The sequence below is a fragment of the Leptidea sinapis genome, chromosome 16, assembly GCF_905404315.1.
Source record: "Leptidea sinapis chromosome 16, ilLepSina1.1, whole genome shotgun sequence".
NCBI lineage: Eukaryota > Metazoa > Arthropoda > Insecta > Lepidoptera > Pieridae > Leptidea > Leptidea sinapis.
In genome coordinates, this window is record NC_066280.1 from 8904238 (window position 1) to 8932082 (window position 27845).

At 33.6% G+C, this 27845-nt stretch overlaps 1 protein-coding gene across 1 annotated transcript in view; it reads left to right on the forward strand.

Moving 5' to 3' along the window:
* The first annotated feature begins 300 nt into the window (after nucleotides 1–300).
* Nucleotides 301–27845, forward strand: part of LOC126968634 (uncharacterized) — a 33055-nt gene continuing 5510 nt past the window's right edge. The window contains exon 1 of the mRNA XM_050813652.1: nucleotides 301–305. Within this exon, the coding sequence (XP_050669609.1) occupies nucleotides 301–305 (5 nt within the window). The remainder of the gene's footprint in view (nucleotides 306–27845) is intronic.

The window sequence follows — 27845 nt, forward strand, 5'->3', positions numbered from 1 at the left end:
GAACATGAAGTTCCATAAGTGACTGTGGTTAGTCTATAGTGTTGGATTGCATCATCTGAACTCCATCTCCATACAATCCGTTGATAGTTCCTTTCACTCTCTTCTATTTTAATTCTTCTATACATTTGGCGAATGTCTCCAACGAGAACTATAACATGTCGTCTCCATCTTAACGTTATGTCCCTTAGATCACTTTGAAGTGTTGGTCCAATTAACAAATTGTCATTTATTAGTCTTGGCAGAGGCATCGAATACGACACGAAGCTTGATGGTGAGAAGATGATCGTTAATTACTGCGTGATGAGGTAAGTAACAGACGCTATTTGTATTTTAAATTGAAACAGGCTCCATGTGGCCTTGGTCTAGATAATCTTGCATGAATGCTGTGTATCTATGTCGTAAGTCTGGAAGAGTTTTAAATTTACGCTCCAGTGATGCCAGTCGTTTTAAAGCATTGGTTTCAGATTCACCTAAGTCAGGGGATTGACAATAAATGGTAAGCGTACTACATATCTTCCTTCTTTTGTTCTACTATGTGTGTTTTTATAATATTGTTCACATTTCTTCTCATCGTTAGACATTACCTTTTGTCTAGATATAGGTTCTTCTAATTTACGAAGGGCTGTGTCTATTTCTATTTTAGCATGATGGCTAGATACTATTGTTTGTTGGTTATCAAGTTTATTGTTGCTTCCAGAGATCAACCAACCCAAAGAAGTTTCTTGTGCCACAAGTGATCTTTCTTCATCTCTCTTAACCAATACACCCTGTTGAAGTATATCTGCGAATACTTCCGCGCCTTGGAGAAGATCTATGCGACCAGGCTGTGTGAATGTATAGTCCGCTAATTGTAAGCTATTAAGTTGTGGCCAATCGATATTAATTACACGCTGAGGTATGTATGACGTCAAGTTTCTCAATACATAAGCGTCGACTTTATTTTTGTTTTCGGGTTGTGTGTTGACATTATTTCAAACTCTACAAGTGCTTTGGTGAATGTGTTCTTTGAGCTAACGCCTACTATTTTTCCTTGAATAGGAGCTTTCTTAAGACCCAATTCTTGGCACGCTCCTTCGGTAATCAATGATGCTTGTGATTCTTGATTGACAAGTGCGCGAAGGGTATGCATACTATGGTTTGATTTCTAACGAGTGCAGTTGCTTGTATTATCGGAGAAGTGTCTATGGAAGTTTTCATGGTGATCCTATCTATGTTTTTAACCGTAGAAAGATTTACTATCTGGTTAATCTGTGAGCTCTGCGAAGCCGAAGTCGTGCCAGCAGACACGCTGTAACCGGGTAGTAAGGTGTAATGTTTGCGCCCGCATTTTCTACATGTTGACTGAGAGCAATATTTCGCTGAATGGCCCTTTTTTAAGCAATTGAAGCAAAGATTTTGTTTCTGAATGTATTGGTGTCGGTCGTTTACCTCTAGCTGACTAAAGTTCTTGCATGCATAAAGTCTATGATCCGCATTACAGTACACACATTTGAGTGGTTCACTTAATTTCGCCGTAAAACTTTTTGCGGTTGTTACATTTCTGTGAGTAGGTGGATTATTGTCTTTGCCCTTAACTGCTTCTAATGTTCTAAAGCGTAATTCCAAAAACTCTGGTAAATCTTTCCATGTTGGTAGTCTATTCAATAATTCTACGCGTTGTTCAAATAAACGATGTGACTCCGTATCTAGTTTCTGTATAACTATGGAGACTATTATATCATCCCATTTATCAGTGGGAATATCTATAGATTTCAATGTCGTTAAGCATTCAGATGTAACATCTAATATTTCTCTAATGGCCATAGGTGTTTCATTATTGACCTTTCTTTGGTTCATCAATCTGCCAATATATGAATTAACTATATGTCTACGATTATTGTATCTTCGCGTGAGCGTTTCCCACATAATATCATAATTGTCTTCAGTGACGGGAATCTGTTTAACTAAATTTTCAGCTTCACCTTGTAAGCTAGATTTGTGGTAGTTAGACATTTGTTAACATTACTTAATGTATCGTTGTCATTGATGAGAGATTTGAACAAATCATGAAAAGAAATCTATTCTTTATAATCTCCTGAGAATTTTGGAATTTCGATTGGAGGTAATTTGTCATTACAAGTTGGACTTTGTGGAGGGTTGTCAGTTGGTACTGCTTTAAGAGCTGAATTCGCTGTATCTTCTAGAGCATTTAATTTTACTTTAATTCGAGTTTTTAAATCTAAATAGAAGTCAAGACAGTCATCACTAATATTTTGTTTAAAGTAGCTCAATTGTGCTCTTTTGTCTGCAGAAATTGATGCCAAAGCGTCATGTTTGGTTTGGAATTTTTGCGAATAAGATTCCAGTATTTCCAATCTTGTTTCTTAGTCTTGGTCTTTAGTCATACGTTCTTTTGGTCAGTGTTTGACGTTCTCCATCAATCTTTTAATAAGATTATAGGTTCCTAGCTGACTACTTTGAAGTTCCTCCATATTGAATTCAGCTTATTCTACGTAGTTTTAAATGCGAATTATTCTAAGTCCTTAAATTGTTTAAACTTTTCTAAGACTTTTTTTTTCTTTAAAATTTTCTAAGTTCTTAAGTTGTTGAAATTTTTCTAAGTCATTTATCCTTTAAAATTTTCTGTCGTTTTATAATGCAAATTATTTTGTTCTTAAATTGTTGAGATTTTAATAAGTCTTTTATTCTTCAAAATTTTCTAAGTCTTTTTATTACTTTAAATATACTAAGTATAGCTATGTATGTAAAGTCAATTTTACTATTCACTATTACTCACGATACCAGTCCAACATCTTAAAATCCGTAATCCAGGCACTTCACTAGTTTGACTCACTAAGTCACTAAAATTGAACGTTCTATTTGCCATCACTATATCCGGTTCGAGGAATATTTACTTACTACGTATTAATAACCACAAAGTATCCAGAAAACTCAATTTATTCAAAAGACAGATGCAGGTCCTATAAACTGTAGCAAATAGTATAATCGAGTGCTTATTCTATGCTAGCGCCACCTAGTTATAAATTGCGTAAACTCTCTCGAATCTTAACAATTATCAATAAACAAATTTAAATCTTTTATTAAACGCAGATTTATGCCGAAGGCTTATTACAGTATTGAAGATTACGTAAATGATATTAAAATGTGGAATTGAATAGTATTATAGTTGTTATTTATGTCTTTCTTGCAATCCTCGCAAGCTAAGAATAGGTTATTTTATTACAAAATATAATTTAATAAATAGAAAATTGAAAATAACAGACAGATCACGTGTCTTACCCGATATTCTAATCCTGATCGCTTTGCGCTCGACATCCTGGGACTTCATTGGAATATTTCCTGCACCACTTATCAGTCTGACACCAATGCATTAGAAATCTTGTCGGTCGATACGCTCTTGCCAGACCCGTCATAGTTGTCAAGAAATTTTAATAGGCGCAGAAGGATGCCCCTCACAATTTTTCGCCATCTCTCTCTGATGATCAGGGCATCAGGTCAGTAGATCGCATAGGTGACCTTCCGCTCGATCTTATATCTTTCACTTTAGGCGAGTAATGGACTGGGTTATTTTCCTCGATACGCGTCCAAAAAAGGCAAGTATGCGGAGCTGCTCATATACCAAATATATATGCAACATGTACCAGGGCTTCGCAGTTTAGAGGTTTATTATGCACAATGCAGGTTTTACTTTTGATATATGTGTTTGTATTCACGCATTTTTTTATAACCTTTCGCAATGTCCACGTTTCAGCAGCATACTAAAACACATTTGTATACGGCGCAATGAGGTTGATGAAAGTACTGTAGTGTAAAATGCTAACGCCCTTACTTAAGTTTAGGGGTTTACTTGAGGTATCTGAAGTTTATGAAATGATACTACAAAAGCGAACAATTGATTCATCGTTTTCACGTTCACGTTCGGTTGTAGAAAAATATTCAGTTTGCAAACAACTTGACATCTCCGAGCGCGCTCTCTGCGGGGAATTGGTCTCCGTTCCGACTTACAACCGGTTCAAGTTTTATTAGACGTTAACCTTTGCTTATCGACTGGCTTTGTGTTGGAGGAGGTTAATTTAAAAACGAGTATTAAAATCGAATATTCATCTAGGAATCTTTGATAAAGACGCTCAGTTACCTCGTGATTTAGCTCTTCGCAAACACTTTTGATAGGTAAGCTGTTTTAATAGCGTGACATTTCGCACTTCCCAAACTTCCTATATCAGATTTTACAGTGAATATTCAAAATAGTGCCGAGGAATTGAGAAATTCGCTTATCTAAACAATTTGTTATGTTTTTAAAGTGATTACCCTCACTTCTAGGATGAAAACACAAATAAAATTTGAAAACAAAGTTTTCCCGCATCGTTCATAAGAATTTGTTTTCAAATTTTATTTGTATAAATTCGCTTATTATATTAGAATTCACACAATTTCAATTTGCCACCTTTTTTATGTTATACCTGTGTATCTGAAATCTGCACCGGCTTTAGATGTTCTCAATTTTGTTTACGTAAACAATTCTACCAACTAAGTTGACAAAAACATTTTGTCAGTTAATATAGTTGCCCCTTTACTAGTAAACTATTAGATATGGTTAATACCACAGAACAGGTAAAAGACATACTCTCTTTATACTGTTCTGTGGTTATTACGAAAGTATCCAACCCTACTGTATAGTTATGGAATAATATTATACTGCCACAATTCTTGTTGAAGTATGAAAGCAGATCAAATAATAAAAATGGCAGGAAAAGAATGGAGAGGAAAAGCACAGAAGAGGGATACATGGAGTAAGCTGGAGGAGGCCTATACCCAGAGTGCGGTTCCAATAACCTTTTAAATTATACGCGTAGTCTTAAGATAATATTATGTATTTCAAGGTTGTTGGGATAAATTATAAGCTAGGCTTATTATTATTAATGGCCTTCAAGGACGGTGAGTGAGTAATGAGTGTGCATAAAGGAAAATACGACGAGTAGGTTACAGTAACAGTGGGGAGATGAAGTAGTAACATAAAGAAGCGGTGAAGAGTTGGAGTACTCACTGTTGCCCTCGTCCCTCTCCCCTCTCCCTTCGCCCCTCGCTACCGCTACAGTCACCGCGTCACTAATTACATGTTGTTCCCACTTCACCTAACCCAAGAACTCGCAACCACGCTGACCTTATTAATTTTATTTTTTGTTCCGCATCTCTGTTTTTAGCTCATGTTTTGAATGAAATACGTTTTTATGTTACTAAACAAAATGTTATTTTTGAATATATTATCTCAGAGGAAATTTAAAAATATAGAAAACGTAGTAAATATTTGTAATTATTGGGTTAAATCCAAAATATATTTTACAAATAATGAATATGTTCGTGTCAGGAAATATCTTTTTAATAAAAACATTTTTTTTTCAAAAACAATTGAACACTATTTTTTCGTTTCTGAGACTAATGTTATGCACGCTAGTCTCAATAACAAAAAAAAAACCTATTTCAACTTGGCTGATGAAGGAACAGATGAAGACCATGTAACCGTTTTGAAACAATTTAGTGTCCATTAGTCTCCTGTCAAGTTGGACCGCGTTTTAATTTTAGTGTTTTTATCGTTATTAATTAAATTTAATTTTTGTTAAACACAGAAAATCTTATTAAATATATAATGGTGTCGTTGTCTGTATAAGATTGTGTTAACATACATCAATAATCCAACTAAAGAAGAATTTCACAGTAACAGAAATAAGTACTAATCATTCAATGCTACTTTCGTGATGTTTATTTTCGTATAACATTTGCACTAAAATACTAAATATTATATACACAGTAAATACTCTATTTCTAAAGATTATAATAAATACAAAATAAAACACTGTATACGTGAATATGACGCCGTTTATCAATAATTGTCATAGGGATTGTCGAAAAAAAAAGTAGGTACTATACACTTCACTAACTCAGTAACACATCTCTAAAAGTAGCATACATGAACATTTTACAGCTTTTTATTAGCATCACCTGTATGTATGTTTGTTTGTAATCGACTCACTTGGCCACGATTTTGACCTACTTTAAACCGCCAGATTTCGTTCAAACAACGTTTACTTATCGAGGACCGATGACAATACAATAATTTGATAAAATTATTCCAATTTGCAATTTGCAAAATAGGGTTTTTGATAATTTATATAATTTTTTCATCTATCGTTGAAAAGGCAGGAATTGATGTTCATTTTAAATTTCAACCATTATATTTTCAACGAAAGCGTGTTTTTTAGTTTTTTAAAACTACTTTTACTATTAAATTTAGTCTCGCCGTATTGAGGAGATTATTTATCTATTACGCTAGTATACTAGGTTTACGTAATATACAACAATACTATGAGATATAGGTAGTCCTTGTGTTCAAACAGTTCACAAAAACAATTCATTCTTGTTTGTCACGAACAAAAGTTTTAACATGTTTCCCGATCGGCTTATCGATGTAGATGGGTGAACGTAGCGGGGTTGTGGTTTACAACCGCCCCTGACAGTTCAAATATATCACGGCTAGATTATCAATCACCTTTTTGAATTAGAAATAAATAAAATAAATAAGAAGTATTTAACGTAGTCTCTAACTATCATAATGATATAGGAAATAGGACTTATTAAATGAAAATTACTTAACTTCTAGCTGATGGCAGCGACTTCGTCCGCGTAGATAAAGGGTTTTTAAAAAATAGTTTGGAATTGAAGATTATATCGTGTTCTATTCCAGTTCCGGTTCCCGTTTTCGCTCCCGTTCCTAGCATATTATATGAATCTTATTTCGAGGAAGATTGCTCTGGCAAAATATTCCTACTATTGGTATAGTTATAGCTCATCGACGTGAATTTCAGCTTTTCACAAATCCCGCGATAAGCATGGATTTTTCCGGGATAAAATGCAGCCTATTTCCTTTCCCAAGCTAGACCTTGGTACAGCGATAGACTCTAGTCTATCGCTGTACCAAGCTTACCAAATTTTATCAAAGTCGGATCAGTAGTTCCGGCGTAAAAGCGTAACAAACAAACTAGTGTCAAATAAATTAATGCAAATGATAGATTGGCTAAGGTATATATATTGTATTGAAGTACAAGAAGTATAAGCCGGATAGAAGATACATTGTAAAATTTAAGATTTGTGCATGACATATTCCAAAGAAAAATGAATAATTTCATTTCAACACATTATCACCCAATTCCTAAATTCAAACTGGCAGTTGGACAAATTCGTAGATAGCAATTGAGTGCAATGATCGGGCAGCGAGTCAGTCATTACATTAACGGTCGAAACCGAGTCACCGCAACATTCGGTGATTTATCTCTCAGCTAGAGTGTCCTTCTTTGCGGGAACGTCCGCTTACCTTCCATTTACTCGATTACAGCGTATTTCTGAGGTTGACTTCGTTTATTAAATACTAGCTTTTACCCGCAACTTTTTCCGCGTGGAATAGATAGTTTGGGCAGCATATTTATATTATCAGCTTGAAGTGTTAACAAGCGCTACCAACGTCATGAACAACCATGACATATCCCAATAAATTATAAAATTTATGTAACTACTGTTACTCATTACTGTGTTAGTAATGTTATTTTATATAATTACCACTATAATTAGTAATAACTATAATAGCATATAATATTCAAATCTTTAGTTAACTTGATTCGTGTAAGTTAGTTGGCACTACAGCAGTGCCAACTAACAGTTGGTAGCATCATCACGGTAGACGGACGTGCCCTATATAAGCCAGAGCGCTAAGTTTGAGTAGGCATTACTTATTGTGAATTGTTAGACCCAACTATGCCCAAATTGCTAGTGATTTTTATAATTCTAAGTAGAAACCTTAAAATACAGATATAACAGTTTTATTAGGTGCGTTTAAATTACCAACCCCTTCTACATTTATATATTAGAATACTTTACAAATAAAACACATTCAGCCTGCTGCGGTTAGCTATAACTTGCTTTTATTAATACATTTTTATAAACTATTTTATTTTGTTTTTCCATCCATTGCTAAAACATAATGATTTTGCGGGTTTGATACTCATGAGCACGCCACTCAAAACAGACTTCGATACAAAGTTTCATGATGTCATCTTCGATAATGCAAATCTTCTGTCCTGAATTTCATCGTATTCGGTTCAGAGGCTTAGGCGTGAAAGGGTAACAAACAAACTTAAATTCACATTTATAATAATATTATTAGGGATAATGTATTATAACTTATTATTGGGTTTGTTATTTTTAAGTTATATCCCTCAGTTCTGGGATTAAATATACAAATTAAATTTGTATATTTGTATATTTGGATGTAGGACTAGAACTCGCGCCTCTTGTGTTCCGTCCAAGTGACACATCGATCGTAAATATATGTATGTCTTGTTCAGAGAGTTGTGGCTCCATCTACAGGATCTACTTTACAGTTGATGACCTGCCCAACCCTTATTAAGGTACCTATTTTAAGTAAAGTACTTTCATACAAAACATGAATACCTAGATTCTATTCTATACTGAACCTATTTCTGAAACAATAAAGTTATATGTCACTGTTCGTGCCGACTAAGTAATATTCCTATCCATTTATATTCCATTCAGTCTTAGCAAGCACGCTATTACTTACCAGTTACTTTCCTGCCGTTGCGACAAACGCAAGCCATCAGTGAACCGCTAACCGCTCGATCATCGATCGCGAGGATCTCCGACCCCGTGGTTAACTCGCCACATCCCGCATGTACTAGTGATCGTAAGAGATAATAATAGTAGAGATTAGACTAATATATAGGTACCAATTCCAAGAAGGAACAGTTGCCGGACAAGAGACGATTGAGACTTCATCTGCGCACGAGCATGCCATCTGCAACACCTGTGGTATTCGAGGTTAGTGCACTTGTTCTTATAATTCAACCTTTTGTTCACGCCTTAACTTAATGCCGCAACTTACAGTCCGTTCTAAATTCCTCAAATTATTGAACCAGGTTAACTACCAGTCACTTTTAATTTTATTATGGTTTTTATTGGTTATAACTTGGAACTTCTTTTCGTATTATATATTATAATTATTTTGTTCACACGTTACTGCCACGATAGCTAGCACGGAAAAAAATTTAGGAAGTTCATAATATCAGTGTTAGGAATTTACGTCCTAACGTTTGCTGAGAATTTTCCTTTTTGCGAATCGCGCTGCTGCCTCGTTTGTTATCATTCTAAGTAATTCAAATAAGGCTTCCAAGTTTTTATAGAATTATTTTTTTTTAATTGTTTTTTAACATTTGTATTGTTATTTATTCTTTTATTCATAACATAATGTTAATTGTTCATTTCTATTGTATTTGTAAAAATAATTGGTGGAAGTCTCCGCAAATAAAGATTATTATTATTATACAAAATTAAACAAGTTTTTTAGCAGCAGAATCGAAACTATATTTAATTGGCGTACGGTTTCCACAACCCAGTTGTTTGTGTTACTATTTGCGAGCCCTAACAATATTTACAAATGAACTGTTGATAGTTTGTACTCACTGTTATGTTACTCTCGTCAAAACAATGGCAGCCCACAATTTGGGCCTACTAATTGAAACATAGAAGATCGGGATCCAAATTTGTACAAATTATTTCAATGGTTGAAACTTTTTTAAAATTAACTATATTTTTAAACATATTAACCACCAGATCGAAGTGTTTGAAAACTTTTTTTTTGGTATTGAATATTAAGATTAATAGCAAATGAAGTAATTTTGTTGTCTGAATACAAAACAGATGATTATACTAGTAAAATTTTAATGTTTTAACATGGTTTGTATTAAACAAAACTTTAGTGCAGGGGCGTAGCTGCCGCCGCATCTGCCATATCTATACTATATATAATATTATAAAGCTGCAGTGTTTGTTTATTTGTTTGTTTGTTTGACCGCGCTAATCTCTGCTACTACTGGTCCGATTTGAATGATTCTTTCAGTGTTGGGTAGTCCATTTAATGACATCTATTTAAATAGATATTATAATTATGTATTAAAAAAAAATGGTAATAAAACACACACTTCAGTAACTTCAAGGAAAACAGTCGCAGAGTCGCAGACTGATAAGAATGAATATATTAAAATGAACTTAACGGCGGGTTACAGGTACCCCCTATCCCACCTCAATAAATTGTTGATTGGTTTTGAAATTATTTGAATTAAGAATTTAAATCGAATTTTATGACAAATTACCTTTCTCTTAATAGACTTATTTCTTTTCAGTTTTAACTTTTTTCCCTTTTTTTTATCTAAATAAGTATCAGATAGTTTGTTTTGAACCACACACATTGCATATTTTCATTTGTTACATATAATTTTTATAACTAAAACATAAAAAATCTTATTGATGAAATATCACACTTTACCGTAGCATCGTAGCGAGTCATGAAATTAATCTATACTAATATTATAAAGCTGCAGTGTTTGTTTGTTTGTTTGAACGCGCTAATCTCTGGTACTACTGGTCCGAATTGAATGATTCTTTCAGTGTTGGGTAGTCCATTTATCGAGGAAGGCTATGTTTTTTTTTTTTTCAAAATTAGGGATCCGTAATAAAATTGCTATTTTGTAACACAAGGTGTAAAATCGAAAACCTATTTTTGAGTGCGCTGCAAAAACTATTGACAATAGATCAAAATGATGTACAGGCTATAATATAGGCAATATTTTATTACTTATAAAACTATCGCGTGAATTATACTTTATATGGCAAAACAACGTTTGCCGGGTCAGCTAGTCAATTATAACGGGGCGCCCGGATCATGGTGATCAAATTAATAAAAACTTCGCATTTTTTTTTTCAGAAATAATAAAAGTTAAAAAAAAAAACAATTTCTTCTTTTTCCGCGTAAAGTGGGCATTCAAAAGATGGCAACACCCTACATTGGTCAGAAGTCACTATTGTCAATAGAAGGAGCCCATATTGTACATAACATTTTAAGAATCTAATCACGACAGCTTTCTTAATATAAAATCTTTTTCAATTCGATAAGTGATAAGTGATGCGAAAGTCGATATGAAGATATTTAAAAAGGTGTCAAACTTATCCAAGTTTTAATGATAACTTTCGTAAGCATTATGTTATTAAGATATGTAAATGCGATCGCATCGAAGCCGACGGTGTAATGAATCAATAATATTAATGATGCAGCGAGATGTTTAACAAGTTGGAGTGAGATAAATTGTCGCGGAAGCGATGGTATCTCATTAAATTATGGAGGGAGAAGTAGTTTTACAATTAAGTTTATCAGATGAAGGGCTAAGTGGGAGGCTTCTTTGCACAGGATGCTGGCTAGATTATGGGTACCACAACGGCGCCTATTTCAGCCGTGAAGCAGAAATGTGTAAGCATTACTGTGTTTCGGTCTGAAAGGCGCCGTAGCTAGTGTAGTAGAAATTACTGGGCAAATGACACTTAACATCTTACGTCTCAAGGTGACGACCGCAATTGTAGTGCCTAAGTGGCACTGTATTGTAATGGGAAGGGCGTACCAATTACCATCAGCTGAACGTCCTACTCGTCTTGTCTCTTATTTTCATAAAATAAAAATTCCCTTTATCTAAAGTTTGATGTATTCAACTAATATACTTGCGACTTGGTACGCCATTTGAAAGAAATCCAAATCGGATTCAAAGTCTGTGAAACGGAAATGGAAACGAACTGATTGTTGGAATTTGATAAAATCAATAAAATACATTAAGAGTATACTATCGGGATAGACTCAAAACACCTTACATAACATGGTTTTGAAATAGAAAAAAAAATTGGTTTCTGGGTTACTGAAAAACATCGAATACTATTATTTTTATTTTCTAATAGAATATAAGCGAAGATATCACAGGCGACGTCGCAAAGTGCGGCAACTAATACTACGCCCAAGTGGGCGTACTTGTGCCAACCTCAAAAAATGTTTAACGTTGACGTGCCACATGTTCTGTTAAACTTTGCTAGTAAAAAGTTAGTAGTAAGACTTTGTAAAAATCATAATAAAAAAGAAAAAAGAAAGACACTGGGATCACCTAACATCAGTAAGTATTTTATTAATTTCAATGTGAAATAACGAGAAGTGTATGTTACAAAATTTTAAAGATGGCATTGAGTGTCAAGATGCGACGCGCACAAGTATCTAATAGTTGCCGTAATAATAAAGTGGATACTGGGTCTCGAAATCTCGAGCGATAGCCAATTCAGTGGCCATCTGGAGGGCAAAGCCAAATTGGCTTCGAAGAAGCTGGGCGTCATCAATAGAGCACGGCAATACTTCAAGCCGGCCCACATTCTAGCGCTCTACAAAGCGCAGGTCCGGCCACAGATGGAGTATTGATGTCATCTCTGGTCTGGCGCACCCCAGTATCTGCTCGATCCATTTGACGGCGTGCTTTGTGAACGGCTGGATCACAAGGCGTTACGTAGTAACGCATTTATCCCGGGGAATGTTCCGAAGAGCTGTTTAACCTGATTCCTGCCGCCGAATTCCACCTTCGCACGACACGCTACAAGTTAGGACATCATCCCCACCATCTGGGTGTGTGGCGGTCCTCCATAGTGCGGTTTTCAATGAACTTTCTTCCTCGTACTACTAAGCTGCGGAATGAGCTTCCTTGTGCGGTGTTTCCGAGACAATACGACATGGGTACCTTCAAAAAAAGCGCGTACACCTTCCTTAAAGGCCGGCAACGCTCTTGTGATTCCTATGGTGTTGCAAGAGAAGGTGGGCGGCGGTGATCACTTAACACCAGGTGACCTGTACGCTCGTTTGTCCTCCTATTCCATAAAATAAAAGCCATTAATCTAAGGTAGTGCGGTATCTAGATGGAGCGTAGCGGAGACCAATCCTTAATCTAAGGGAGTGGCCTAAGCTCACAACACTTGGTAAAACGTCATGAAGATTTAACAGTTCGTCAATAAAATACCAGACAGTATACTAGGACTTCTGAGCACAAATTAAAAAAAAAATATTATAAATTCTTAGACACAGAAGGCTTACCATAGTTGATTGCGAATTTTTATGTTTATGTGAATTCCAAGATCTATGAAGAAGCCCTTATCTCTAGCTAACCTATTACAGGGCTCGTACAGTTATTGAAACTGAAATTCTTAAATAAGCTATACAGTTATAGCTACCAGAATTGATTTTAGTCAAATTTAAATTTAATTTATTGTATTTTAAAGTATTTTTGGACGTTGAATTAATTTTATGTAAAAGTATACAACTTCTGTGTATACATGTTTGATTCCGAGTCATGGATGTTTATATGTATTTATCTATGTTTAAGTAAGTATATTGTATTAAATATATCGTTGTCTGGCAAACCATGACACAGGCTATATATACCTAATTTGTGGCAAGATAATTTGTGTAAAAAGTGTGTCAATATTATTATTATTATTACCTTAAATAAATTAAAGTTTAGCATTCATGCAAAAATCATTTGTAAAGTAGATTTAAAAAAATAACCGACCAGTCAAAATATAACTGTGAGACTGGAGATAAATAAACACAGCTTATAAATGGAACATTTTCGTGAATTCTCTATTCATTCTCGGAGAGTATTTTCCAGTTTATTCCAACTAGTTTCAGCTACGCCGTCAAAAGTAAACGCTGCATTTACGCTTTGAGAAAATAAGAATTGAAAGCATTTGGAGCTTGTTGCGTGGTTCTGAAACAATGCACAATTGCAAAAAATAATATTTTTTAAGTAAGAGAGCCCTCTCTTGTCATAAACTCATCCTGAAGTTATCGTCATTCAAATAGGCCTAAACACTGTGGAATATGTCATATTAAATTGCCATGTTTATAATGCGGAAAAATGTAATATTGACACACTCTTACACAAATATCTTGCCCAGAACTATGCATAGCCTGTGCTATGGGTACAAGCAACGATATATTTAATACAATATACTTACTTCATACATAAATAGACATAAACATTCAATATCATCACATAAATGATTGCACCTACCGGGATTCGAATCTGGGATCTCTAGCGCCAATAACCACTGATTTATAGGGGTCGTCAAAATGTAGAGACATTGGAAAAACATACAAGATACAAATTGACCACTTAACAAAACTAAAAATGGCTTGTAACGTCATCAAAGCCAGGTCAGATTATATCGATGTTTCAAATATAATTTTAATATTTAATATGACCGTTACCAAGAGTATTCATATTATTTTAAAAAAGGTAATACGTCTAGATGTATAGATAGAGTCTCTTGTTGTTAGAAAACAAATAAAAACAGGCCAGGAATATTAGCTTAGTGTGCGTTATAAACTTCTACTTACACTCGCGATTTGTATGACAATTAGTGTTATAAATTAAAATAAAATAAAAATAAAAAATAAAAAAGCCTTTTATACTAAATTACATAATTAAGTTAAACTAAATTTAAAAATTAAAACAAACTTATAATTATTGTTAGTAAACTTAAGTTAAGCCTAATATTATAAGAACTTAAAAATAGAAGAGTTTTATGTTTTATGTATTTCTTAATAATTAATGTTTAATTAGTAGTATGGGCCCCTCTTTGGGTGAAGTGAAATTTGGTTGGATTTAGGTAAGGATAATACCCTTATATCTGTTTATAAAGTTACCTCAGAAATACCTTCTGAACTTTTTCAAGGAGAACCACGTAGGTGTCCTCGTGCGGGTTCCAGATGCCAGCACTAGATTCTAATTTTGATTTAGCGCATTGATGATCAGCCGGATGACATTTACGTGGCGAAAATCCCTTGCATTCTCTTGCCAGTGCAATAACATGATCATGAAAGTTCAGCTTATGATCAAATATTACCCCCAAGTCTTTGATGTTTGCAGACCTAGTGACTATTTGGCCATCGATTTTATAGTCGAACTTGATGGGGTGCCACATTCGGCCATAAGTCATGACATAGCATTTCCTAAGATTGAAGTCCATTTTATTTTTGATACTCCAACCGAGAACAGCATCTATGTCGCCTTGCAACGCCACGCAATCAGCCTCTGACCTTATTTCTGCAAAAAGTCATGTCGGTCTTTTAGTTATGTATAGGTCACCAGTATTTTATTATTAAGTGACATTACGAATGTATGTTACGACATAGAATAAGTTAATATAATAGATAGAGCTACTTTTCTTAGATATAAGAAATACAGGTAGAAGGCGTTTCACTACGTGTCCCATATAGCCGAATGGTCAGTGACCCTTACTACCAAGCTAGAGGTCCCGGGTTCGAATCCCGGTAGGTGCAATCATTTATATGATGAATATGGATGTTTGTTTCCGAGTCATGGATGTTTATATGTATTTATGTATGTTTAGGTTATTATATCGTTTTAAATAATAAATCGTTGTATTGTACCCATAGTACAGGCTATGCCTAGTTTGGGGCAAGATTATTTGTGTAAAAGTATGTCAATATTAAAAAAAGAAGACGGAAGCTTATGTATGAAAAGTCACAGAAAACAATTTTGACATCAATTTACCAAACATTATATAATATATTCAGCTTAATATGCCATCGTTTTCTCTTTATAAACTTTGACATTAGAGGTTTACATTGTGAGACACTGAAATAACATTAAGGCTTATGTATGTTGAGTGTCTAAAATCCTGTCTTCATTTTAATTCTGGTTCTGAAGTTAAATTATTTATTTATTTTTTGTTTTTTATATTTGTTTATAAAAATGACCGTGACTGGTATTGATCCTACAAATTTTAGTATATTTTCCTACTCTTAGATACTACTATGACTAAAATACCTAATTTGAGGCTTTTGTTGTATGTGCATAATAATTATTATTATGTTATTTTCCTTACTATTAAAATATTGCTTAATTTTCCCTCTATAATTGATGCAAACATGGGATGTTTAGATTAAATACTTTTAATAAAGCGTATAATAAGTAATATTTAACATATTAAAGTATTTGTTTAATTAATATTATGTATATATCTCGACATATCGATGAATTTCCCAAATACAAAGCCATGTACGGCTGATCAAAAATTTCATGCTTTTATTAATAACAAAAATAAATGTATTAACATTAAAATAAACTCAGATTATTAAGAAGATATCATTTAATTTGTATTTGAAATAGATGTCGAAATCGAAAACAACAAAATTAAATAGTTATATTACGAGTGCACTGAGATTAGTTTTGATGGTAACATACTGAAGCAGGGTAACCGAGATTTAGGTATAGGAAGTAATTAGACATAAAACTTTCAGATTGTTATATCAGATATTATATTCCAATCGGAATCACCCTCTAAACGTAATATAAATGTACTCTGTGATTACTTCTGTAAAATAACCCTTTTTTTTAATTGCGTAGCGGCCATATTGGCTTGATTCAGCTTCCTTGGGCGGTGTTTCCGAGACGATACGACATGAGTACTTTCAAAACGCGTACACCTTCCTTAAGGGCCAGTAACGCTCCCGTGATTCCTCTGGTTTTGCAAGAGAATGTGGGCGGCGGCGATCACATAACACCAGGTGAGTTACTACTTGCCTTGTTTAATCGCGCAACCTAAAAAGAAAAAAAGAGCTAATCTGAACGTTGAAGTTTGATATATTTTAATGTAGTAATAATCACCCTTCAATATTGGAAAAATAATCAACCATCAGTCATCTACATTCAGTTTTATATAAAGCGATATATTTATGTCGTCTGTCTATTTTATTTCTTAATCTGTAGATAACATTTATCCTCTATCGTGGTGGTGTGAAAACCTGACAAGTATTTGCATACGGAAACTACGACGTGTCAATAGCAGACATTCATGAAATGGTGAAATTTGAGTTCGAAAATAGCACATTCAACACGTGAACGTTTCCTTGGAAGTTTTGTGTTTAAGTTCAAAACCTGATGATATGTTTATGTTATGAAACTTCTTATATTCATGTTCAAACAATTATGGGAAGTAATATCGTAGAGACGTTATTCAATAGGCACATAAGTGAACTTGCTAGAGGCTGTTATAACCATAATGTTAATACCAGGAACTGACATAAACTTATAATGCCTATTACTCGGATAAGTCAAGTTAGTAAGTCTTTTGTGGGGTGATGTATATAAGGTTACTATAACGTAAATTATTTTCCTTCTGATACCACAGATTGGGAATGGAGCGACCGCCCTCAGGCTATTAAATAATAATTTTAACTGTACAATATTACTTTGTTAACATATTGTTTGATGAAAAAAAGCCCGCTGAGTTTGTTGCCCCCATTCTTCTCAGGTCTGAGACATTCGTTTTGGAATGGGTGGTAGTTTTTGACTTTCAATAAGTGATGTCACACCCTATTTTGAATAAAAATAAATGAATTTGAATTTGAATTTGAATAATATATTTAAGTTTTATTTAATTTTAGATGTAAGTTTGTTAGTAATGAATTGGAAGTTTTTATTTGTTTATCCCAATATATTCGGGTAAGAAATATTCCGAAAATTTAAACTAGAAACTTATGTTGATATCAAGGTTTGTATAATGGCCATCATTTAAAAAAATAGAAGGGCAAACATAAATTTGGGTGCCTTTTATTTAAATGATCTGGTATTATGAGAACCACATCATTAAAAAGAAGAAAAAGCTGGGATGGGTACACCACAACGGCACCTATTTCTGCCGTGAAGCAGTAAAGTGTAAACATTATTGTGTTACGGTCTGAAGGGCGCCGTAACTAGTGAAATTACTGGGCAAATGAGACTTAACATCTTATGTCTCAAGGTGACGAGCGTAATTGTAGTGGCGCTCAATATTTTTGGGTTTTTCAAAAATCCTGAGTTGTGCTTTATTGTAATGGGCAAAGCGTATCAATTACCATCAGTTGAATGTCCTACTAGTCTCGTCCCTTATAGTAATTAAAAAAAAAGCTTTTGAGTTACTCAAACTTTGTAGACTATAGTAAATCAAGAATCAATTTAGGTAACAATTTGGTAGTAATTTTGTAACATGATTTGGTTTCACGATACAAAAGCTCATTTTCCAAGTACAAACACGAATTACGATCAATAAGCGAATTTCAACGGAACATCCGTTCATACTAAAACGTATAATTTGGTTATATGACAGATACGGTTTGGCGAAGTTTCGAGGAACGGTAATATCGTAAACTCGTGTTATTCACGATAATGATCGCCTACTCGCCTTCAAATCGAGACTGAAACGATTGTAGGCACTTCCATGAAATTTGTATTTATGTGGCAATACCGAAAGAGCGGATAATTTAGCTTTATTTTCATATTTGTTCGTTACTTTACAATATAATATAATAATACTGACACACTTTTGTACAAATGGCCTGTACTATGGGTAAAAGACAACGATATATTTAATGAAACACACAAAAATACATATAAACATCCATGACTCAGAAACAAACATCCATATTCATCATAATATAAATGATTGCACCTACCGCGATTTAAACCCTGGAAACCCCTGAAAAACCCTGCGTGGAGAGACAACTCGGACAGACACACATGGTTCTGGAATACTGGCCGAAACACCTGGGATCGCTGACGGCAATTCCACGCATGATATCAACAGTTTTGGAATTTAACTAAAATCAAGTTAAAAGTTGAATATGCTTGAACATGATTCATTTGATAAAATGCGTAAGAATGGAATACATAAAGCATGTCGTAATTGTAGTCTTAGCAATACAATTTCATTTAAAGCAATTCGCACGACATCAGAAAAATAAAATTAATAGAAGTTAAATCGCTGTAAGCTTCACTTTGAACCAAATAAATTATATTTGTGTGAGAAACATGTAACTGGATAGGGATTTAGGATTTCCTTTACGCATTTTATGTACTTTTCCGGTTTGACAGATTTCTGTGTACCATCGTCAGCTTTTGATAGATCACCTGAGACATTTGGGGACCGTGCAATATTTATCCAGAAATAAATACTTTTGGGGAAATCTTCAGCATGAATCTCTAAGATTTCTATTTATTTTCATTTATAGTACTGACAAGCCAAGCACAGTTACACATTAATTAAATAATGAGGATTTTTATTAAGTTTGACGGGTGAAGGAACATAATTTATATTATATTGTTTTGCGAATATAATAATATAACATAATATAATATCGACACTCTTTTTACACAAATTATCTTGCTCCAAGTTAAGCAAATATAGCCTGTGTTATGGGTTACAAGACAACGATATATTTAATACAATATACTTACTTAAACATACATAAATTCATATCAACATACAAAAATACATTTAAACATCCATGGCTCGGAAACAAACATCCATGGCTCGGAAACAAACATCCATATTCATCATATAAATGCTTGCACCTACCGGGATTCGAACCCGGGACCTCTAGCTGAGTAGGTAGGATCGCTAACCACTCGGCTATACAGGTCGTCGATATTGTGTTATAAAATATGTTCACGTTACAAATAGGTATTTGTAATTAAATCCAATATATTTCAGATATATATAACAATTATATTCATTTTAATGATAAACTAAAATATAAATATCAATAGTTGCCAACTATTGCCGGTAGGTGGCAATTTGCGCCCTTATATACTATACTTGTTAAGCCCGGACATGCTGAGAAGAAGCACTATTTTAAAGTGTTTAAATAATGAAATCAAAAAGTAAATCGAAATTGGTAATAAATTGCAAATATTTCAAGAAACATACTAAACAAAATAATACACATCAATTAAAAATACATGTATATATAATATTAGCTGAGCCGGCAAACGTTGTTTTGCCATATAAATTATTTTTAGAGTTAGACCTTTTAGACAGTTAGACTCTCGGACTTTGCAACATTACTTTATTTATCTTAAATAAAAGATTTTTTCTAAAAAAACCGCCTAGCCTAAGTTACTCCTTATTACATCAGCTACCTGCCAATAAAAGTCGGTCTAGCCATTTCAGAGATTAGCCCGAACAAACAGGTGACCCGTACGCTCGTTTGTCCTTAATAGGACAAACGAGCGTACGGGTATAATATGGAATAATTTCCATAACAAAAAAACAGATAGACAGACAGACAAAGATTGTAAAAAATGTTATTTTGGTGTTTGTGTCCAATTTTATTTATATGTATGTAAATGAAAGCAATGACTCACGAGCTTATAAAAGTCATAGAGACTTTACTTATTGTTTCAAATCGCCGTCTTTTAGTGGATTATGATTCAAGTGACAGGTGACTAATCAAGTTACGGGTAGACGTTAGTTAATGTTGTGATAAAAACGCATTTTTATTATTCAATTTTATCAGGTTAAGAGAAGAACTGAAAAATTTGACCCACAATAAACAAACTGGCCTTCACTATCGAATACCCAATAATGAAGAAATGTGGTTGCGGAATTAGTATTATTGCTGTGGGAATTTGGAAAAGGGTTGAACTTAATAAAAATTGATAGTCTTAAGACGCATATAATGAAACAATATAACGTCACTTATTCGTTCACCACATCTCATAAAAGCATGACATCTCTTTAAATAGACATTATAATTATGTATTAAAAAAAATTGGTAATAAAGCACACAGTAACTTCAGTAACTTCAAGGAAAACTGTTTCATTGGAAATCCACTATGTTCAACAAATAAACCAGTTGAACATAAAAGTTGAAATTTATTATTCAAACTTCGTTAATTATGTAGATTCCATCAGAAAAAATCTTCCTTGCAACGTAGCGTCCACTTCGTAGCGCTCGCAGCGATACATTGCTACGTTCCGTAGAGATTCTTTTTCTAACAGCTACGTCGTAGATAGGGATAACGTAACTGTCATAAGCGGGCGAGTAGAGAAAAGTTTGAGTAGTATTTTAGTTAAAACAAAATATATTAATTTCATTATTAAATTAAAATTACTTTCAGCTCTCATTTTTATCGAATGTAATGGATGATTATTGTTTATTTATTTTTAAGGAACAAGGGCTGCAAGAACCTTGAATCGGCTGTAAAGTCTTGACGAAAGTCCTCGTAGCACATCAAGCTTTACTCCAAGCAACGCAAGCAGCAGCGGAGTCGCAGACTGATAAGAATGAATATATTAAAATGAACTTAACGGCGGGTTACAGGTACCCCCTATCCCACGTCAATAAATTGTTGATTGGTTTTGGTATTATTTGAATTAAGAATTTAAATCGAATGTAATGACAATTTACCTTCCTCTTAATATACTTATTTCTTTTCAGTTTTAACTTTTTTCCCTTTTTTTTATCTAAATAAGTATCAGATAGTTTGTTTTGAACCACACACATTGCATATTTTAATTTGTTACATATAATTTTTATAACTAAAACATTATAAATCTTATTGACGAAATATCACACTTTAACGTAGCATCGTAGCGAGTTATGAAATTAATATGTTTATAATTGTTTAGGTTTATTTAAAATTTATTGAAGTAGGCGTTACTGTGAGGAAATCCATAATTATACAAATGTTTTAAATTGTCTTTAGTGTTAATTCCGCCAATATTTGTCTTTTAAACAATTCGACACTTGTTTCGCCTCTACACGAGGCATCCTCAGGGCATGCTGACTCACCGAAATCTGGCACGAGACTCGTGATAGGATAGATGAGTTTAATTTATTTATTTATATTTGGGAAACAAACAGAATTTGAAACATTTAAAAAAATACATAAAAGATATACACACACTAATAAAGTTTCTACTAATATACATCTCATGTGAGAAGTCAAACAGAGGATAAACAAAATAAATAAAACCTTACCAAGACTTTCGAAAAAAAAACAATATACAGATCATTGCTAGCTTAAAGGAAATTAAAAAAACAACAAACAAACAAACAACAACATAAAAATTAAATAAACTTCGCGTCTCTATCCTCACTTTTACATTGAACTAATACTGGTAACCGGATAAGTTCCCCGCGTCACCCGGACACCCAGCCATCCGACATCCGAGCTAGAACAAACACTTTATTAACCAGCTAATAATAAAGTGCCCGCATTATCCTTCTTACGTTGAATTATTACTGTGATTCTATCTTTGCGACATGCTTGGCTTCAGATTGAAGGCTATATTAACTCTTTTTTTTTTGAGTCTTGCAATTAGACTGAAACAGAACAAATTGTGATGATTTAAGTGAAAGAGCGTGCATAATAAGAACCTGTTTCTTTTATTTAATTTAATATAAAAAAATAAAAAATAAATTATTGATGTAGGCGTTACCTTGCGGAAATCCATAATTATACAAATGATTTGAGTTTTCCGCCAATATCATCATCTCAGTTCAGTCTCGTGCCAGATTTTGGCGAGACAACACGTCCTGAGGATGCCTCGTGTAGAGGCAAAACACGTGTCGAATTGTTTAATGACAAATATTGACGGAATAAACACTAAAGAAAACTCAAATCATTTGTTTAATTTAATATATTAAAGACAAATAAAAAATACATTACTACAACTTTAAGAGAATTTAATGCACTTGTAAAATAGGTATTTGATCTGTTTATTGCACCCTATGCCATTACTTTCAATTAGTATTTGTTAAGAAAATTGATATTTTGAGTTTTTTTTATTGATCACAGCGACCAACTACAATAATGTTTAATACCAGGCCTGTCTCACTCCCCGTGTAGTTATCGAAATCGTACGTACGCGTGGTGGCCTGTACACAGTAGGCCAGTAAAAGCTCAAGAGCGAGCAGTGACGCACGCGCGAGTTTTGTTCACCTACGTCATCAGTCCGACCGATGTTTTAAACATGAAGAAACATAAAAATGCAAAGCATGTTAAGGGTCATTGCGATCCATATTTAAATTTTTCAAGCTTCCTAAGTACCCTAAAACAATCTAATTTAAAATAATTATTATAATCATAAAATTACCATTCATAATAGCTAGGTAGCTATATATTTCCTACTACTAAGTAGGTATGACTATATCTTCCAACGCATACATTACTATCTGCAACTTATGTAGAATTGATAATGAAATATTATTGTTTTAAACTTACGATTACATACCTATTTTTATTATAGAAATTAACCAAGCAATTAAGGTAAAGAAGACCATATTGTCGTCAGAATAGGTAAGAGTCACGCGATAGAAGAAGAGGCAGTTTCTAGTTAAATCTTAAAATCACTGTAATGTGGTGGTTTCATATTAAGTGAAGAATAAAGAGGATATGACGGGCGAAGGGCGTTCATATGGTGAGGATATTCATAGTTGTCCATTGTTATGAGCATTTAACACGACAGCAAGTAAAACCCATATTATAATCAGCAACGAATGTTAAAATCGTAAAAGTAGGAGCGCCTCATAATTAACACAATTATTACGATTATGTAATAAATAAGGTGTGTTCCCGGAGTGCCCGTGCGACACAACCTCCTCGCTCGGTAGTTCTTCCTTGACTGAGCTCGACGCCCGCTCTGGTCCTCATTCGCTCCGCACGCCAACTACACCCGCTCTAAGACGAGAACTCAAACATCTTATATATATAACAAGAGCATTGTCAGCTTTGAGGTAGACTACATGAGCTGTTTCTAATGTCATAAGGTTTTTCATTCAGCTAAGTGATGTTTTTTTATGAAAATAAGGGACTAGACGAGCGGGATGTTCAGCTGATGGTAATTGATACGCCTTGCCCGATATTCAAAATCTTTGACATAAGATGTCAAGTCTCATTTGCCCAGTAATTTCACTAGCTACGGCGCACTGTTCGTAACGATTCGATCAGAGATAGTGTATCCTCTATGTAGAACAAAATAATAATTACTTTTATACCATTAGAAAACCTAATTTTACTTTTCAATGTGAACGTATTTTCCGCCCATTTTTTTCTGATAGTTACTTTGATCATGTCAAAATTCCAACATAATAATTATTCACTATAATTTTGTAAAGATTTTCAAACATTAATTGAAATTCCAAATGACGCATGTATATTAGGTTCCTGGATGTACGCATGAGAAAGAACCTTAACAAAGGATATTATTGTTAAAATTAGATAAGTATTGTGTAGTTGAAAAGTAATCGTTTCCAAAATATTTGCAAGGAAACTCCTATGGAAAAAAATGTGCCTATTGACTGAAATAATCAATGTTTTATAGATGTTACTTGATGTTCTCGTTGAAATAGTCATATTCTTAGATAATTTATATGTCTAGAAAGAGTCTCTCGCTGCTAGACAACCGATGAAAACAGTACAGGTATATAACTTTAGTGTGCGTGCCAAGCTACGTCTTACACTCGCGATTTTTATGTAACTTTATGATAGTGTGCGTGCGCTGCTCAAAATAGAGGCTAACTGTCAACCTCAATTTTTTTTGACGATTTCACAGTTTTATATGGACGTATAAATGATCTAAGGACGCACGTATAATAGGTACGGATGTACGAATGAGAAAGAACTTTAATCCAGGATATTTTTGTTAAAATAAGACAAGTAAATGTAAGAGTGTGAATTATAATGTGCATATTGATTGAAATCATCAATATTTCATAGAAAGAGTGGCAATAAGATTCTTCTCATTGGCTCCATCCTTTACGAAGTAGCAGTAGATTCAACAAGACATTTTTTTTTGACATTCATAAGTGACCTACACGAATAAAGTGATTTTGATTTGATTTGAATGACTTGGTTATCTCGCTAAATAATCATATTAAGTTGGAGACTTTGTTTTTTTCACACATCACATTTTCTAAGAAAATATGTAACAGTCACATTAAAACCATTCCATTTATATAGCTACATTTATCAGTCATATAGAGATTATATTTCATAAAGCTAATCTATATAACGTGAATGATTTGAGCATCGCTCGCTACCTGTACCGTGATGTGAGAGCTCTGCGATACATTACGTGATTGATGCTTCAAACATTTTTATAAATATTGGTTCAATGAAAACTCTTACATGAAAATATGAAAATATATTTTGGTTTGACGGAGCTCACTTAAATTATGTAATGTATGTATAAAACCAATATACCTTACTGTTATCTTGGAGTTAGTAACAATATCAAGTGTCAGTGCTTAACTAACTATATAGAATTATGTGTTATTATTGAAAAATTCTCTGTATTTAAAAATGCTGTAGTAACAATATTTTACTGACGTTTAAGCTTCGTGTCAAATTTCACCTAGTGATAATAATTAACAAAAAATAAAAGTTTATTTCCAGATAATCTTAGTAAACTTATAATCTAATTGTATTAGTAATTATAACTACGAAGGGACATGTTTATTTTTGTCATATGGCCCACATACGGACAGTCCCCGCTGTTGGCTATCGCCTTCAGATAACTGTTGTTGCTGCCTCGTATTCGGTGTAGTAGAGAAACCGCTTTTTTACGTAGAACAGCGCTAAAGCTGTCGACCTCTGCGTGTGCAAACACAGCTGACGCGCTACAAAAAGTTGGCAGCTCCAAAAATGCTGTGAAGGCGTCGTTATACTGGACTCGCATGGCGCTGTGCGATTTATTAGTGTACGATTTACTAGTAAAATATATTTTAAGCTTACCGGATACCTATATCAAATCGTCCAGAAAGTACCGTACAAGAAAGAGATTAAATGTATGTATTTTGTTCAGGTGATCCAGTAGTTACTTTACCCCTTTTCTGGGAATATTGTGAACCACATCGTCTACGTATCTCAACCACTATATATTGGTGATGGTGAAAGTGAAAAGAAAAGAAAAGAATACTTTTGACATTCATAAGTGTCACTTCCTTGACCTACATTAATAAAATGATTTTGATTTGATTTGATTTAATACGTGTGTTATTCTTAAAAATGTGAAATACGAGATTCTTATTTTATATATCCATTATTATTGATTTAGACTGAAAGAAGTTTCAAAGTGAAATATGTTTAAGTCGTAATAGTAAAACAGTTAACAGTATGTAATACGTTTGACTTTTCTATCAAACTCATCAATTATGTTATATTTTTTATGTTATTTATACAAATGGATGCCCATTTATATAAATAATGCCCAGAAAGAGTATGAAATCTGTGAAATCGTCGAAAAACATTGAGGTTTACAGTCACCCTCTATTTGATTATTGCACGCACACTAACACAATGTGACATACAAATCGAGTACGACAGAGCTTGTCACGCACACTAAAGTAATAAAACTGCCCGTAATCATCGGTTGTCTAGCAACAAGTAGCTCTATGTAGGCGTATAAATTATCACAGTATTTTTTTTTATCCGTATAATGTCAATGTACCATAAAAACAGTTACTTATAAAGTATATGATTCAATCAAAATTTTATAGCCCTTTAAACTTCGAACCGAGTTCATTTAACTAGTTAATTAAATAAGAGAATGAACCAGGTTCTTCTATTTAAATGAAAGCCAATTTAAAATTTTTACTTACCTTGTTAGTCGTGAGTTACTCGTTGTGTTCCAGTTGAAGGCAACTAAACTAAACTTAATTACAAATATAGCGAACTTTTCTCCGATGGATAAGGATCTAGCTCAAAATCATCCAACTAACTAACAAATCTAACGCAGCCAGTTTATTATTAAATATTGTTACCCCTACGCTGTAGTGGTCACCATCCTGCGTCACTAAGGCTCGGTATCCACCAAAGTAGAGAGGAAACGAGAGGAGATAAGCCGCGAAGCTGTTAGGCTATTTACACCAAAGCGGAGAGAGATGTGATCTGTGAGAGCTCGAAATCAGTGATGTCTACGATAGAAAAACGTCATGACGTTAGAAAAGTTATATTTACCTTGTTAAAGGAAGAGGAATTAAGGGTTGAAGAAATATAATTAATACTTCAATATATAAACGATCGAAGGAAACTTAGATTCTCGAATGAAATCATATAAAATACAAATTCACATATGAGCCTATGTACATAAATGGCATAAAAGGAATTTATTTTTACAATATTGATTCCCTTAGAATTCTTTTTGATGTCATTTCTAATATACTAGACACTACAACCGCTTCGGGAACAAATGGCGCTCTGAGAGAGAAGAAGCGTACTTAACATTATCCATTATATATTGATAGCTCAATGATTCTTTAGGAGATTGATTATTATTTCACCTTAAGTATATCAAAAGCATCGATTAGATCTTGTAAAACCTTTTAACATATCCAACAAGACTATACTTGGTCACAAGACACAAACTACCCTAGCTTGGCTGGAAGTCAATGTTCCAGACTTTGACTGGCCCTCGTGTAATCCAGGTCCAGCCTCTGGGATTAGAAGTTATGGTATACATAAGGTTATTGTTATATATATATCATTTCCAAATGATTTTATTGATAATTAAAAAACTCTGATTTTAGAGATTCGTAATAATTATATGATTCTCAAAATCACGCAACAAAATTATGACCTCTTAAAGAAAAACATTTCAGTATTATACTAACCATATAGAAAATAAAAATTTTGATTGTATTTTATACAAGTAAAGAGAAAAAAAAGTTAGTTCGTTTATTTAATTATACAAAACCCTTAATTAACATTGAGATTGAATACTACAAATATTAATTATTAATATACATCTACATTCATGTAAGCTATGCTGTGAAGTTAGTGTTTGAATTATTGCTACGTAAGCTAATTCATAGAAATAGATTCTGTGAAGCCATACGTTTAGAATCTCACTTCTCCAACATCAGGGATTTGTGGTAAGGAGCTTGAATGTGCAGCTTGCGTATAATGAAACAGACTCTGTTCTATGTTCGTGTGTGGGTGTTTATATTATATATTGCTTAAGTCTTGCTAAGTCTTAAGTTCTTTGAGTCTTATTTTCTGACTTTCAGCTTAAAACAATAAGCTTTATCTACATATAACATATCATAATAAAGATAAATAACATTTAAAAACTAGTCA